This window comes from Salmo trutta, chromosome 2 (genome assembly GCF_901001165.1).
Source record: "Salmo trutta chromosome 2, fSalTru1.1, whole genome shotgun sequence".
NCBI classification, from domain to species: Eukaryota; Metazoa; Chordata; class Actinopteri; order Salmoniformes; family Salmonidae; genus Salmo; species Salmo trutta.
The window spans coordinates 45970774-45986110 of NC_042958.1; the positions used below are offsets into that span (position 1 = coordinate 45970774).

General features: G+C 47.7%; 1 protein-coding gene across 2 annotated transcripts in view; it reads right to left on the reverse strand.

Moving 5' to 3' along the window:
• Positions 1–1879: 1879 nt before the first annotated feature.
• LOC115155863 (uncharacterized protein C6orf118) overlaps positions 1880–15337 on the reverse strand; it is a 31795-nt gene continuing 18337 nt past the window's right edge. Inside the window, exons 10-13 of one of the 2 annotated variants that reach the window (XM_029702871.1) lie at positions 7671–7778; positions 6168–6221; positions 3979–4040; positions 1880–2748 (exon numbers count right to left, since the gene is read on the reverse strand). In XM_029702871.1, the coding sequence (XP_029558731.1) occupies positions 2679–2748; positions 3979–4040; positions 6168–6221; positions 7671–7778 (294 nt within the window). In that variant the 3' untranslated portion in view covers positions 1880–2678. The remainder of the gene's footprint in view (positions 2749–3978; positions 4041–6167; positions 6222–7670; positions 7779–15337) is intronic. The other variant, XM_029702861.1, reaches the window with a different exon arrangement.

Genomic DNA, 15337 nt, shown 5'->3' on the forward strand with positions numbered 1-15337 from the left:
AGATGATACCTTATTAGCCCCCAAGGGGAAATGAGTTTGTCAACAGGTTTATATAAACCCATTCCACCATTGTGATAGATCACGTCTCTCTGCTGCCCTCTGGTGTTTGCTGAGAGTTATGCTCATGTTCCTGCTGATACAGGACCCCATTACCGCTCCTCTCTGCTGTGTAACAAAGGGTACCCTATTCCCTACATAGTGCACTAATTTTGACCAGAGCCCTATGCGCCCCGATGAAAAGTAGTGCACTATATCTATCACCCTTGTTTGCAGTACAGACCTCATTGTGGAATAGGGAGATACGGATATAATGAGTTACTAATGACTACACTGTCACTCAGAGTATCACTGCCAACGAGCACCTCATTTGGTGGAGATAAAGCCCACTGGGCACAGACGTTACTTCAACGTCTAGTTTTGATAAAACATTTGCTTGAGTTTGTCATCTAATGTGAATTCAATTTGAAATCAACAAACAATGTCACCATGTCATTGGATTTAGGTCAAAAGTTGGGTGAAAAAAAGACAAAGTTTCCCACATTGATTCAACGTCATCACATCACATTTTATTATTTTGTTAAAATGACATGGAGTGAAATCCTACAGGAGGGTAGCTCTCCAGGAACAGGGTTGGAGTTAAAACCTACAGGAGGGTAGCTCTCCAGGAACAGGGTTGGAGTTAAAACCTACAGGAGGGTTTCTCTCCAGGAACAGATTTGGGGTTAAAACCTACAGGAGGGTGTCTCTCCAGGAACAGGGTTGGAGTTAAAACCTACAGGAGGGTAGCTCTCCAGGAACAGGGTTGGAGTTAAAACCTACAGGAGGGTTTCTCTCCAGGAACAGATTTGGGGTTAAAACCTACAGGAGGGTGTCTCTCCAGGAACAGGGTTGGAGTTAAAACCTACAGGAGGGTGTCTCTCCAGGAACAGGGTTGGGGTTAAAACCTACAAGAGGGTTTCTCTCAAGGAACAGGGTTGGAGTTAAAACCTACAGGAGGGTTTCTCTCCAGGAACAGGGTTGGGGTTAAAACCTACAGGAGGGTTTCTCTCCAGGAACAGGGTTGGAGTTAAAACCTACAGGAGGGTATCTCTCCAGGAACAGGGTTGGAGTTAAAACCTACAGGAGGGTAGCTCTCCAGGAACAGGGTTGGAGTTAAAACCTACAGGAGGGTATCTCTCCAGGAACAGGGTTGGAGTTAAAACCTACAGGAGGGTTTCTCTCCAGGAACAGGGTTAGGGTTAAAACCTACAGGAGGGTATCTCTCCAGGAACTGGGTTGGAGTTAAAACCTACAGGAGGGTAGCTCTCCAGGAACAGGGTTGGAGTTAAAACGTACAGGAGGGTGTCTCTCCAGGAACAGGGTTGGAGTTAAAACCTACAGGAGGGTGTCTCTCCAGGAACAGGGTTGGGGTTAAAACCTACAAGAGGGTTTCTCTCAAGGAACAGGGTTGGAGTTAAAACCTACAGGAGGGTTTCTCTCCAGGAACAGGGTTGGGGTTAAAACCTACAGGAGGGTTTCTCTCCAGGAACAGGGTTGGAGTTAAAACCTACAGGAGGGTATCTCTCCAGGAACAGGGTTGGAGTTAAAACCTACAGGAGGGTATCTCTCCAGGAACAGGGTTGGAGTTAAAACCTACAGGAGGGTTTCTCTCCAGGAACAGGGTTGGGGTTAAAACCTACAGGAGGGTGACTCTCCAGGGACAGGGTTGGAGTTAAAACCTACAGGAGGCTATCTCTCCAGGAACAGGGTTGGGGTTAAAACCTACAGGAGGGTTTCTCTCCAGGAACAGGGTTGGAGTTAAAACCTACAGGAGGGTTTCTCTCCAGGAACAGGGTTAGGGTTAAAACCTACAGGAGGGTATCTCTCCAGGAACTGGGTTGGAGTTAAAACCTACAGGAGGGTAGCTCTCCAGGAACAGGGTTGGAGTTAAAACGTACAGGAGGGTGTCTCTCCAGGAACAGGGTTGGAGTTAAAACCTACAGGACAGGTGCCGGAGTGCCCTGGTCTAGAATCTACAATCTTTTGTGACAGAATATCAGGTAGCAGACCTTTAGCAACAGAACAGTATGTCAAAATACTGCCTATGTGGAGAAGATGGATCTGTGTGTGTGTGTGTGTGTGTGTTGTGTACAGCAGTAGGCTGCAGGTGATGATAGTTGTGATGATGTGGACAGGTCTGGACTGGAAGGACAGACTATGGTGAGAACCAAGGGAGTGGACTCACATTTATATAGTAAAATGATAAGCAGTCAAATAAAATCACGTCACTATTTATTTGGACCGGCGGTTGTATGGTTTGCTAGTATGACATCACAGCCATATTTACTATAATCATCACCACATTTAACAAAAGCCTCAATTATATCTTTATTGTTAAAACACTATTAAATAGTCTGATAAGTCAAATAAGATATTTCAATGGTGTCATTACAGCACCATTGACTCTGGTAAGGACTCCATTTCACTGTGTGGTCATTGCTGTTGTAACTAATGCCATTGTACTTCTGTTACAATCGGAGATATTTTAATGTCAGCTTGAATAACAATTATTAAAAGTGATGTGAAGCTTGGCGAATGAGTAAATATCCCGTCTTCCAGAATGTCTAGTAATGGTCTTCAGATCAGCTTGTTAAAGACTACCCCCTAGTGGACAGAATGAGGTACTGTTCCAAACGCTACTAATTTACTAGTGCTTGCGTTCTAGCGTCCTCGTGTCGCAGGGCGGTCCATATTTTGTCCCACACCTCCCTGTGAATAGAACCAGATCACAGAGCCAACGGTGAGAGAAAGAATTTCTCTGCTAATAATTTAGCTTGTTTTTATTTGACCTGTATTTTGTCATATGTTTTGCCCAAGAGAGACCAGGGCCCGTATCCACAACGCGTCATCGATTAGGAGTGCTGATCTAGCATCAGTTTCGACTTCTAGATCATAATGGGAAAAATATTGTATGGGCAGATCCTAGATCTGCACTCCTACTATGAGACGCTTTGTGGCTACAAGCCCTGGACCAAACCAGCAACAGGTATGTGTACTGTATATTCAGGGCAGATCTAACAGTAAGGTTAGGGGTTAGGGGTTAAGGGTTAGGGGTTAGGGGCTAAGGGTTAGGGGCTAAGGGTTAGGGGTTAAGGTTTAGGGGTTAAGGTTTAGGGGTTAAGGTTTAGGGGTTAGCGGTTAAGGTTCAGGGGTTAAGGGTTAGGGGTTAAGGTTTAGGGGTTCTGGGTTAGGGGTTAGGAGTTCTGGGTTAGGGGTTCTGGTTTAGGGGTTCTGGGTTAGGGGTTAAGGTTTAGGGGTTCTGGTTTAGGGGTTAGGGGTTCTGGGTTAGGGGTTAAGGTTTGGGGGTTCTGGGTTAGGGGTTAAGGGTTAGGGGTTCTGGGTTAAGGTTTAGGGGTTTTGGTTTAGGGGTTAAGGGTTCTTTCTGGGTTAGGGATTAAGGGTTAGGGGTTCTGGGTTAGGGATTAAGGGTTAGGAGTTCTGGGTTAGGGGTTAGGGATTAAGGGTTAGGAGTTCTGGGTTAGGGGTTCAGGGTTAGGGGTTCTGGGTTAGGGGTTCTGGGTTAAGGTTTAGGGTTCTGGTTTAGGGGTTAAGGTTTAGGGTTCTGGTTTAGGGGTTAAGGGTTAGGGGTTAAGGTTTAGGGTTCTGGTTTAGGGGTTAAGGGCTATGGGTTAAGGATTAGGGGTTAAGGGTTAGGGTTCTGGTTTAGGGGTTAAGGTTTAGGGTTCTGGTTTAGGGGTTAAGGGTTATGGGTTAAGGATTAGGGGTTAAGGGTTAGGTTTCTACAGGCTGAATCCAACGCATTAACATTTCTGAATCAATGTGTAATTGGGATGATGAGGAGGATGAGGAGGATGGGGAACAATCAATCAATATCTTAACTGTCCCAACTGGGACATGTTGTTGTCAACCATACAACAGATATACACAGAAGATACATAGTGAGATTGGTTACAGTCTTAAAATGAGGATGATACGTACGCTTTCACATCCTTGCTTGCTTTCACTCTGTTCAGGATCATATTGAGGTTGCTTTCCAGATCCTTCAAGACACAGAGAGACCAATGAGTATAGAAAATGGAACCCGGCCTGAGGGGTGGAACCAGGCCTGAGGGGTGGAACCAGGCCTGAATTGGTGGAACCAGGCCTGAAGGGGTAGAACAAGGCCTGAAGGGGTAGAACCAGGCCTGAAGGGGAAGAACCAGGCCTGAAGGGTGGAACCAGGCCTGAAGGGTGTAACCAGGCCTGAAGGGGTAGAACAAGGCCTGAAGGGGTAGAACCAGGCCTGAAGGGTGGAACCAGGCCTGAAGGGGTAGAACAAGGCCTGAAGGGGTAGAACCAGGCCTGAAGGGTGGAACCAGGCCTGAAGGGGTAGAACAAGGCCTGAAGGGGTAGAACAAGGCCTGAAGGGGTAGAACCAGGCCTGAAGGGGTAGAACAAGGCCTGAAGGGGTAGAACAAGGCCTGAAGGGGTAGAACCAGGCCTGAAGGGGTAGAACCAGGCCTGAAGGGTGGAACCAGGCCTGAAGGGTGTAACCAGGCCTGAAGGGGTAGAACAAGGCCTGAAGGGGTAGAACCAGGCCTGAAGGGTGGAACCAGGCCTGAAGGGGTAGAACAAGGCCTGAAGGGGTAGAACCAGGCCTGAAGGGTGGAACCAGGCCTGAAGGGGTAGAACAAGGCCTGAAGGGGTAGAACAAGGCCTGAAGGGGTAGAACCAGGCCTGAAGGGTGGAACCAGGCCTGAAGGGTGTAACCAGGCCTGAAGGGGTAGAACAAGGCCTGAAGGGTGTAACCAGGCCTGAAGGGGTAGAACCAGGCCTGAAGGGGTAGAACAAGGCCTGAAGGGGTAGAACCAGGCCTGAAGGGGTAGAACAAGGCCTGAAGGGGAGGAACCAGGCCTGAAGGGGAGGAACCAGGCCTGAAGGGTGGATCCAGACCTAAGAGGTGGCCAGTGTAGTGTAGTGTAGTGTAGTGTAGTGTAGTGTAGTGAAGTGTATGTAGTGTAGTGTAGTGTAGTGTAGTGAAGTGTAGTGTAGTGTAGTGTAGTGTAGTGTAGTGTAGTGTAGTGTAGTGAAGTGTAGTGTAGTGTAGTGAAGTGTATGTAGTGTAGTGTAGTGTAGTGTAGTGAAGTGTATGTAGTGTAGTGTAGTGCAGTGTAGTGTAGTGTAGTGTAGTGTAGTGTAGTGTAGTGTAGTGAAGTGTATGTAGTGTAGTGTAGTGTAGTGTAGTGTAGTGAAGTGTATGTAGTGTAGTGTAGTGCAGTGTAGTGTAGTGTATTGTATTGTAGTGCATTGTAGTGTATTGTATTGTAGTGTCATCTCTGACTATTGGTCCACCTACAAAGAGTACAGACAGCACATACAGCACAGACAGCACATACAGCACAGCACATACAGCACAGTACATACAGCACAGCACAGCACAGCACACACAGCACAGTACATACAGCACAGTACATACAGCATAGTACATACAGCACATACAGCACAGTACATCCAGCACATACAGTACAGTACAGACAGCACACACAGCACAGTACATACAGCACATACAGCACAGTACATACAGCACAGTACATACAGCACACACAGCACAGTACATACAGCACATACAGTACAGTACACACAGTACATACAGCACAGTACATCCAGCACATACAGTACAGTACATACAGCACAGCACACACAGCACAGTACATACAGCACATACAGCACAGTACATACAGCACATACAGCACAGTACATACAGTGCATACATACAGTACATACATACAGTACATTACATACATACATACAGCACATACAGCACAGTACATACAGCACATACAGTGCAGTACATACAGTACATACATACATTACAGTACATACAGTACATACATTACATACATACAGCACAGTACATACAGAACAGTACATACAGCACACACAGCACAGTACATTCAGCACATACAGTACATACAGCACATACATACAGTACAATACATACAGTACATACAGCACAGTACATACAGAACAGTACATACATACAGCACATACAGTGCAGTACATACAGCACATACAGTACATACATACAGCACAGTACATACAGCACAGTACATACATACAGTACATTACATACAGTCATGTAATAATATGATAATATTTCAACTGGGTCAAAGTACTAAATGGCTTGCCTTGTTGGTGTTTCTGAAGCGTTCATTTGAGGCCAGTAGTCTCATGATCTCTCCCTGCAGGAGATAACAGACACACACACACACACACACACACACACACACACACACACACACACACACACACACACACACACACACACACACACACACACACACACAGTACTCCAGTGAACTGCCCTACGATAAAGGGAGTCAGTCTGTACATTACCGATGATAAGCTGTTTGTAAAGGGCATGCAGGTCATAACATACGTGGAGAGCAAAGCAGGACATAAGTCTATCCAACGTGTGTGTGTGTGTTTGTGAATGTGAGTAATAGAGATATGTCATTCTACTGTGTGAGTAAACGTGTATGCTGCTTTTACTGGGCAGGGAGGGCTGACTGGAAAAGAGATGTCAATCTCTGAAGGGCACCTTAAATAACTTTGAAAATATGTTGACAGTAGTATTTTACCCACTTCATCCAACATAGAACTATAACAACCATACGCCTATGTTAAGCCACTAGGTGCTCCCCCAGTAGGATATCCCTATTGGAGCTGTGGTTAATACCTCATCTGGTGCTCCCCCAGTAGGATATCCCTATTGGAGCTGTGGTTAATACCTCATCTGGAGCTCCCCCAGTAGGATATCCCTATTGGAGCTGTGGTTAATACCTCATCTGGTGCTCCCCCAGTAGGATATCCCTATTGGAGCTGTGGTTAATACCTCATCTGGAGCTCCCCCAGTAGGATATCCCTATTGGAGCTGTGGTTAATACCTCATCTGGTGCTCCCCCAGTAGGATATCCCTATTGGAGCTGTGGTTAAATACCTGGTCTGGTGCTCCCCCAGTAGGATATCCCTATTGGAGCTGTGGTTAATACCTCATCTGGAGCTCCCCCAGTAGGATATCCCTATTGGAGCTGTGGTTAATACCTCATCTGGTGCTCCCCCAGTAGGATATCCCTATTGGAGCTGTGGTTAATACCTCATCTGGAGCTCCCCCAGTAGGATATCCCTATTGGAGCTGTGGTTAATACCTCATCTGGTGCTCCCCCAGTAGGATATCCCTATTGGAGCTGTGGTTAATACCTCATCTGGTGCTCCCCCAGTAGGATATCCCTATTGGAGCTGTGGTTAAATACCTGGTCTGGTGCTCCCCCAGTAGGATATCCCTATTGGAGCTGTGGTTAAATACCTGGTCTGGTGCTCCCCCAGTAGGATATCCCTATTGGAGCTGTGGTTAAATACCTGGTCTGGTGCTCCCCCAGTAGGATATCCCTATTGGAGCTGTGGTAAAATACCTGGTCTGGTGCTCCCCCAGTAGGATATCCCTATTGGAGCTGTGGTTAATACCTCATCTGGTGCTCCCCCAGTAGGATATCCCTATTGGAGCCGTGGTTAATACCTCATCTGGTGCTCCCCCAGTAGGATATCCCTATTGGAGCTGTGGTTAAATACCTGGTCTGGGCCTGGACTTTGCTGCATATCTCTTAAGACTAGTCTCTGATTTGTGTATGTACCTTAGAGTCTCTGATGCATCTCTCTGTAGCTCCCGTGGTGATGATGGACACCATCTTCTCCTTGAGTTCCTTCTGCAGCAGCTGGACCTCCTCCCACATGATCCACACCTGATAATACATACATACAGTACATACAGTACATATTTATTTCACCTTTATTTAACCAGGTAGGCTAGTTGAGAACAAGTTCACATACATACAGTACTTACAGTAAATAGTACATACAGCACAGTACCTACAGTACATAGTACATACAGTACATAGTACATACAGTACATAGTACATACAGTATATACAGTACATACATACAGTACAGTACATAGTACATACAGTACAGTACCTACAGTACATACAGTACAGTACCTACAGTACATACAGTACAGTGTACATACAGTCCAGTATATACAGTACATACATACATACAGTACAGCACATACAGTACATACAGTACAGTATATACAGTACATACAGTACAGCACATACAGTACAGTACGTACACTACATACAGTACAGTACATACAGTACAGTACATACAGTACATACAGTACGTACACAAAGTACATACATACAGTACATACAGTATGTACACTACATACAGTGCAATACATACAGCACATACAGTACGTACACTACATACAGTACATACAGTACATACGGTAAGTACAGTACATACGGTACATGCACTACATACAGTACAGTACATACAGTACATACAGTAAGTACAGTACATACAGTGCATGCACTACATACAGAACAGTACATACAGTGATCCATACCTGATAATACAGTACATACAGTACAGTACATACAGTACATACAGCACAGTACATACAGTGATCCACACCTGATAATACAGTACATACAGTACAGTACATACAGTACAGTACATACAGTGATCCACAGCTGATAATACAGTACATACAGAACAGTACATACAGTGATCCACACCTGATAATACATTACATACAGAACAGTACATACAATACAGTACATACAGTGCAGTACATACAGTACAGTACATACAGTGATCCACACCTGATAATACAGTACATACAGTACAGTACATACAGTACAGTACATACAGTGATCCACACCTGATAATACATTACATACAGTACAGTACATACAGTGATCCACACCTGATAACAGTACATACAGTACAGTACATACAGTGATCCACACCTGATAATACAGTACATACACTACAGTACATACAGTGATCCACACCTGATAATACAGTACATACAGTACAGTACATACACTACAGTACATACAGTGATCCACACCTGAAAATACAGTACATACAGTACAGCACAAACAGTACAGTACATACAGTGATCCACACCTGATAATACAGTACATACAGTACAGTACATACAGTACAGTACATACAGTGATCCACACCTGATAATACAGTACATACAGTACAGTACATACAGTACAGTACATACAGTGATCCACACCTGATAACAGTACATACAGTACAGTACATACAGTGATCCACACCTGATAATACAGTACAGTACATACAGTACAGTACATACAGTACAGTACATACAGTGATCCACACCTGATAATACAGTACATACAGTACATACAGTGATCCACACCTGATAACAGTACATACAGTACAGTACATACAGTGATCCACACCTGATAATACAGTACATACACTACAGTACATACAGTGATCCACACCTGATAATACATGCCATGTAGCAGACGCTTCTATCCAAACTGGTTGGCAGTCATGCATACATGTTTTCCGTATGGGTGGTCCTGAGAACCGAACCCACTATCCTGGCGTAGCACAGTACTCTATTACTGAGCTACAGAGGACCACTACAGCCCTGTGTGTAGACTGAGATACAGAGGACCACTACAGCCCTGTGTGTAGACTGAGATACAGAGGACCACTACAGCCCTGTGTGTAGACTGAGATACAGAGGACCACTACAGTCCTGTGTGTAGACTGAGATACAGAAGACCACTACAGTCCTGTGTGTAGACTGAGCTACAGAGGCCCACTACAGCCCTGTGTGTAGACTGAGCTACAGAGGACCACTACAGCCCTGTGTGTAGACTGAGCTAAAGAGGACCACTACAGCCCTGTGTGTAGACTGAGCTACAGAGGACCACTACAGTCCTGTGTGTAGACTGAGATACAGAGGACCACTACAGCCCTGTGTGTAGACTGAGCTACAGAGGCCCACTACAGTCCTGTGTGTAGACTGAGCTACAGAGGACCACTACAGCCCTGTGTGTAGACTGAGATACAGAGGACCACTACAGTCCTGTGTGTAGACTGAGATAAGGAGGACCACTACAGCCCTGTGTGTAGACTGAGATACAGAGGACCACTACAGCCCTGTGTGTAGACTGAGATACAGAGGACCACTACAGCCCTGTGTGTAGACTGAGATACAAAGGACTACTACAGCCCTGTGTGTAGACTGAGCTACAGAGGCCCACTACAGCCCTGTGTGTAGACTGAGCTACAGAGGACCACTACAGCCCTGTGTGTAGACTGAGCTACAGAGGACCACTACAGTCCTGTGTGTAGACTGAGCTACAGAGGCCCACTACAGCCCTGTGTGTAGACTGAGCTACAGAGGACCACTACAGTCCTGTGTGTAGACTGAGCTACAGAGGACCACTACAGCCCTGTGTGTAGACTGAGATACAGAGGACCACTACAGCCCTGTGTGTAGACTGAGATACAGAGGACCACTACAGCCCTGTGTGTAGACTGAGCTAAAGAGGACCACTACAGCCCTGTGTGTAGACTGAGCTACAGAGGACCACTACAGTCCTGTGTGTAGACTGAGATACAGAGGACCACTACAGCCCTGTGTGTAGACTGAGATACAGAGGACCACTACAGTCCTGTGTGTAGACTGAGATACAGAGGACCACTACAGCCCTGTGTGTAGACTGAGCTACAGAGGACCACTACAGTCCTGTGTGTAGACTGAGCTACAGAGGACCACTACAGCCCTGTGTGTAGACTGAGAAACAGAGGACCACTACAGCCCTGTGTGTAGACTGAGCTACAGAGGACCACTACAGCCCTGTGTTTAGACTGAGATACAGAGGACCACTACAGCCCTGTGTGTAGACTGAGCTACAGAGGACCACTACAGCCCTGTGTGTAGACTGAGATACAGAGGACCACTACAGCCCTGTGTGTAGACTGAGCTACAGAAGACCACTACAGCCCTGTGTGTAGACTGAGCTACAGAGGACCACTACAGTCCTGTGTGTAGACTGAGATACAGAGGACCACTACAGCCCTGTGTGTAGACTGAGATACAGAGGACCACTACAGCCCTGTGTGTAGACTGAGATACAGAGGACCACTACAGCCCTGTGTGTAGACTGAGATACAGAGGACCACTACAGCCCTGTGTGTAGACTGAGCTACAGAGGACCACTACAGCCCTGTGTGTAGACTGAGATACAGAGGACCACTACAGCCCTGTGTGTAGACTGAGCTACAGAGGACCACTACAGCCCTGTGTGTAGACTGAGATACAGAGGACCACTACAGTCCTGTGTGTAGACTGAGATACAGAAGACCACTACAGTCCTGTGTGTAGACTGAGCTACAGAGGCCCACTACAGCCCTGTGTGTAGACTGAGATACAGAGGACCACTACAGCCCTGTGTGTAGACTGAGCTACAGAGGCCCACTACAGTCCTGTGTGTAGACTGAGCTACAGAGGACCACTACAGCCCTGTGTGTAGACTGAGATACAGAGGACCACTACAGTCCTGTGTGTAGACTGAGATAAGGAGGACCACTACAGCCCTGTGTGTAGACTGAGATACAGAGGACCACTACAGCCCTGTGTGTAGACTGAGCTACAGAGGACCACTACAGCCCTGTGTGTAGACTGAGCTACAGAGGCCCACTACAGCCCTGTGTGTAGACTGAGCTACAGAGGACCACTACAGCCCTGTGTGTAGACTGAGCTACAGAGGACCACTACAGTCCTGTGTGTAGACTGAGCTACAGAGGCCCACTACAGCCCTGTGTGTAGACTGAGCTACAGAGGACCACTACAGTCCTGTGTGTAGACTGAGCTACAGAGGACCACTACAGCCCTGTGTGTAGACTGAGATACAGAGGACCACTACAGCCCTGTGTGTAGACTGAGATACAGAGGACCACTACAGCCCTGTGTGTAGACTGAGCTAAAGAGGACCACTACAGCCCTGTGTGTAGACTGAGCTAAAGAGGACCACTACAGCCCTGTGTGTAGACTGAGCTACAGAGGACCACTACAGTCCTGTGTGTAGACTGAGATACAGAGGACCACTACAGCCCTGTGTGTAAACTGAGATACAGAGGACCACTACAGTCCTGTGTGTAGACTGAGATACAGAGGACCACTACAGCCCTGTGTGTAGACTGAGCTACAGAGGACCACTACAGTCCTGTGTGTAGACTGAGCTACAGAGGACCACTACAGCCCTGTGTGTAGACTGAGAAACAGAGGACCACTACAGCCCTGTGTGTAGACTGAGCTACAGAGGACCACTACAGCCCTGTGTTTAGACTGAGATACAGAGGACCACTACAGCCCTGTGTGTAGACTGAGCTACAGAGGACCACTACAGCCCTGTGTGTAGACTGAGATACAGAGGACCACTACAGCCCTGTGTGTAGACTGAGCTACAGAAGACCACTACAGCCCTGTGTGTAGACTGAGCTACAGAGGACCACTACAGTCCTGTGTGTAGACTGAGATACAGAGGACCACTACAGCCCTGTGTGTAGACTGAGATACAGAGGACCACTACAGCCCTGTGTGTAGACTGAGATACAGAGGACCACTACAGCCCTGTGTGTAGACTGAGATACAGAGGCCCACTACAGTCCTGTGTGTAGACTGAGATACAGAGGACCACTACAGCCCTGTGTGTAGACTGAGATACAGAGGACCACTACAGCCCTGTGTGTAGACTGAGATACAGAGGACCACTACAGCCCTGTGTGTAGACTGAGATACAGAGGACTACTACAGCCCTGTGTGTAGACTGAGCTACAGAGGCCCACTACAGCCCTGTGTGTAGACTGAGCTACAGAGGACCACTACAGCCCTGTGTGTAGACTGAGCTACAGAGGACCACTACAGTCCTGTGTGTAGACTGAGATACAGAGGACCACTACAGCCCTGTGTGTAGACTGAGATACAGAGGACCACTACAGCCCTGTGTGTAGACTGAGATACAGAGGACCACTACAGCCCTGTGTGTAGACTGAGCTACAGAGGACCACTACAGCCCTGTGTGTAGACTGAGATACAGAGGACCACTACAGCCCTGTGTGTAGACTGAGCTACAGAGGACCACTACAGCCCTGTGTGTAGACTGAGATACAGAGTACCACTACAGCCCTGTGTGTAGACTGAGATACAGAGGACCACTACAGCCCTGTGTGTAGACTGAGCTACAGAGGACCACTACAGCCCTGTGTGTAGACTGAGATACAGAGGACCACTACAGCCCTGTGTGTAGACTGAGCTACAGAGGACCACTACAGCCCTGTGTGTAGACTGAGCTACAGAGGACCACTACAGTCCTGTGTGTAGACTGAGCTACAGAGGACCACTACAGCCCTGTGTGTAGACTGAGCTACAGAGGACCACTACAGCCCTGTGTGTAGACTGAGCTACAGAGGACCACTACAGCCCTGTGTGTAGACTGAGCTACAGAGGACCACTACAGCCCTGTGTGTAGACTGAGCTACAGAGGACCACTACAGCCCTGTGTGTAGACTGAGATACAGAGGACCACTACAGCCCTGTGTGTAGACTGAGATACAGAGGACCACTACAGCCCTGTGTGTAGACTGAGCTAAAGAGGACCACTACAGCCCTGTGTGTAGACTGAGCTACAGAGGACCACTACAGTCCTGTGTGTAGACTGAGATACAGAGGACCACTACAGCCCTGTGTGTAGACTGAGATACAGAGGACCACTACAGTCCTGTGTGTAGACTGAGATACAGAGGACCACTACAGCCCTGTGTGTAGACTGAGCTACAGAGGACCACTACAGTCCTGTGTGTAGACTGAGCTACAGAGGACCACTACAGCCCTGTGTGTAGACTGAGAAACAGAGGACCACTACAGCCCTGTGTGTAGACTGAGCTACAGAGGACCACTACAGCCCTGTGTTTAGACTGAGATACAGAGGACCACTACAGCCCTGTGTGTAGACTGAGCTACAGAGGACCACTACAGCCCTGTGTGTAGACTGAGATACAGAGGACCACTACAGCCCTGTGTGTAGACTGAGCTACAGAAGACCACTACAGCCCTGTGTGTAGACTGAGCTACAGAGGACCACTACAGTCCTGTGTGTAGACTGAGATACAGAGGACCACTACAGCCCTGTGTGTAGACTGAGATACAGAGGACCACTACAGCCCTGTGTGTAGACTGAGATACAGAGGACCACTACAGCCCTGTGTGTAGACTGAGATACAGAGGACCACTACAGCCCTGTGTGTAGACTGAGCTACAGAGGACCACTACAGCCCTGTGTGTAGACTGAGATACAGAGGACCACTACAGCCCTGTGTGTAGACTGAGCTACAGAGGACCACTACAGCCCTGTGTGTAGACTGAGATACAGAGGACCACTACAGTCCTGTGTGTAGACTGAGATACAGAAGACCACTACAGTCCTGTGTGTAGACTGAGCTACAGAGGCCCACTACAGCCCTGTGTGTAGACTGAGATACAGAGGACCACTACAGCCCTGTGTGTAGACTGAGCTACAGAGGCCCACTACAGTCCTGTGTGTAGACTGAGCTACAGAGGACCACTACAGCCCTGTGTGTAGACTGAGATACAGAGGACCACTACAGTCCTGTGTGTAGACTGAGATAAGGAGGACCACTACAGCCCTGTGTGTAGACTGAGATACAGAGGACCACTACAGCCCTGTGTGTAGACTGAGATACAGAGGACCACTACAGCCCTGTGTGTAGACTGAGATACAAAGGACTACTACAGCCCTGTGTGTAGACTGAGCTACAGAGGCCCACTACAGCCCTGTGTGTAGACTGAGCTACAGAGGACCACTACAGCCCTGTGTGTAGACTGAGCTACAGAGGACCACTACAGTCCTGTGTGTAGACTGAGCTACAGAGGCCCACTACAGCCCTGTGTGTAGACTGAGCTACAGAGGACCACTACAGTCCTGTGTGTAGACTGAGCTACAGAGGACCACTACAGCCCTGTGTGTAGACTGAGATACAGAGGACCACTACAGCCCTGTGTGTAGACTGAGATACAGAGGACCACTACAGCCCTGTGTGTAGACTGAGCTACAGAGGACCACTACAGCCCTGTGTGTAGACTGAGCTACAGAGGACCACTACAGTCCTGTGTGTAGACTGAGATACAGAGGACCACTACAGCCCTGTGTGTAGACTGAGATACAGAGGACCACTACAGCCCTGTGTGTAGACTGAGATACAGAGGACCACTACAGCCCTGTGTGTAGACTGAGCTACAGAGGACCACTACAGTCCTGTGTGTAGACTGAGCTACAGAGGACCACTACAGCCCTGTGTGTAGACTGAGAAACAGAGGACCACTACAGCCCTGTGTGTAGACTGAGCTACAGAGGACCACTACAGCCCTGTGTTT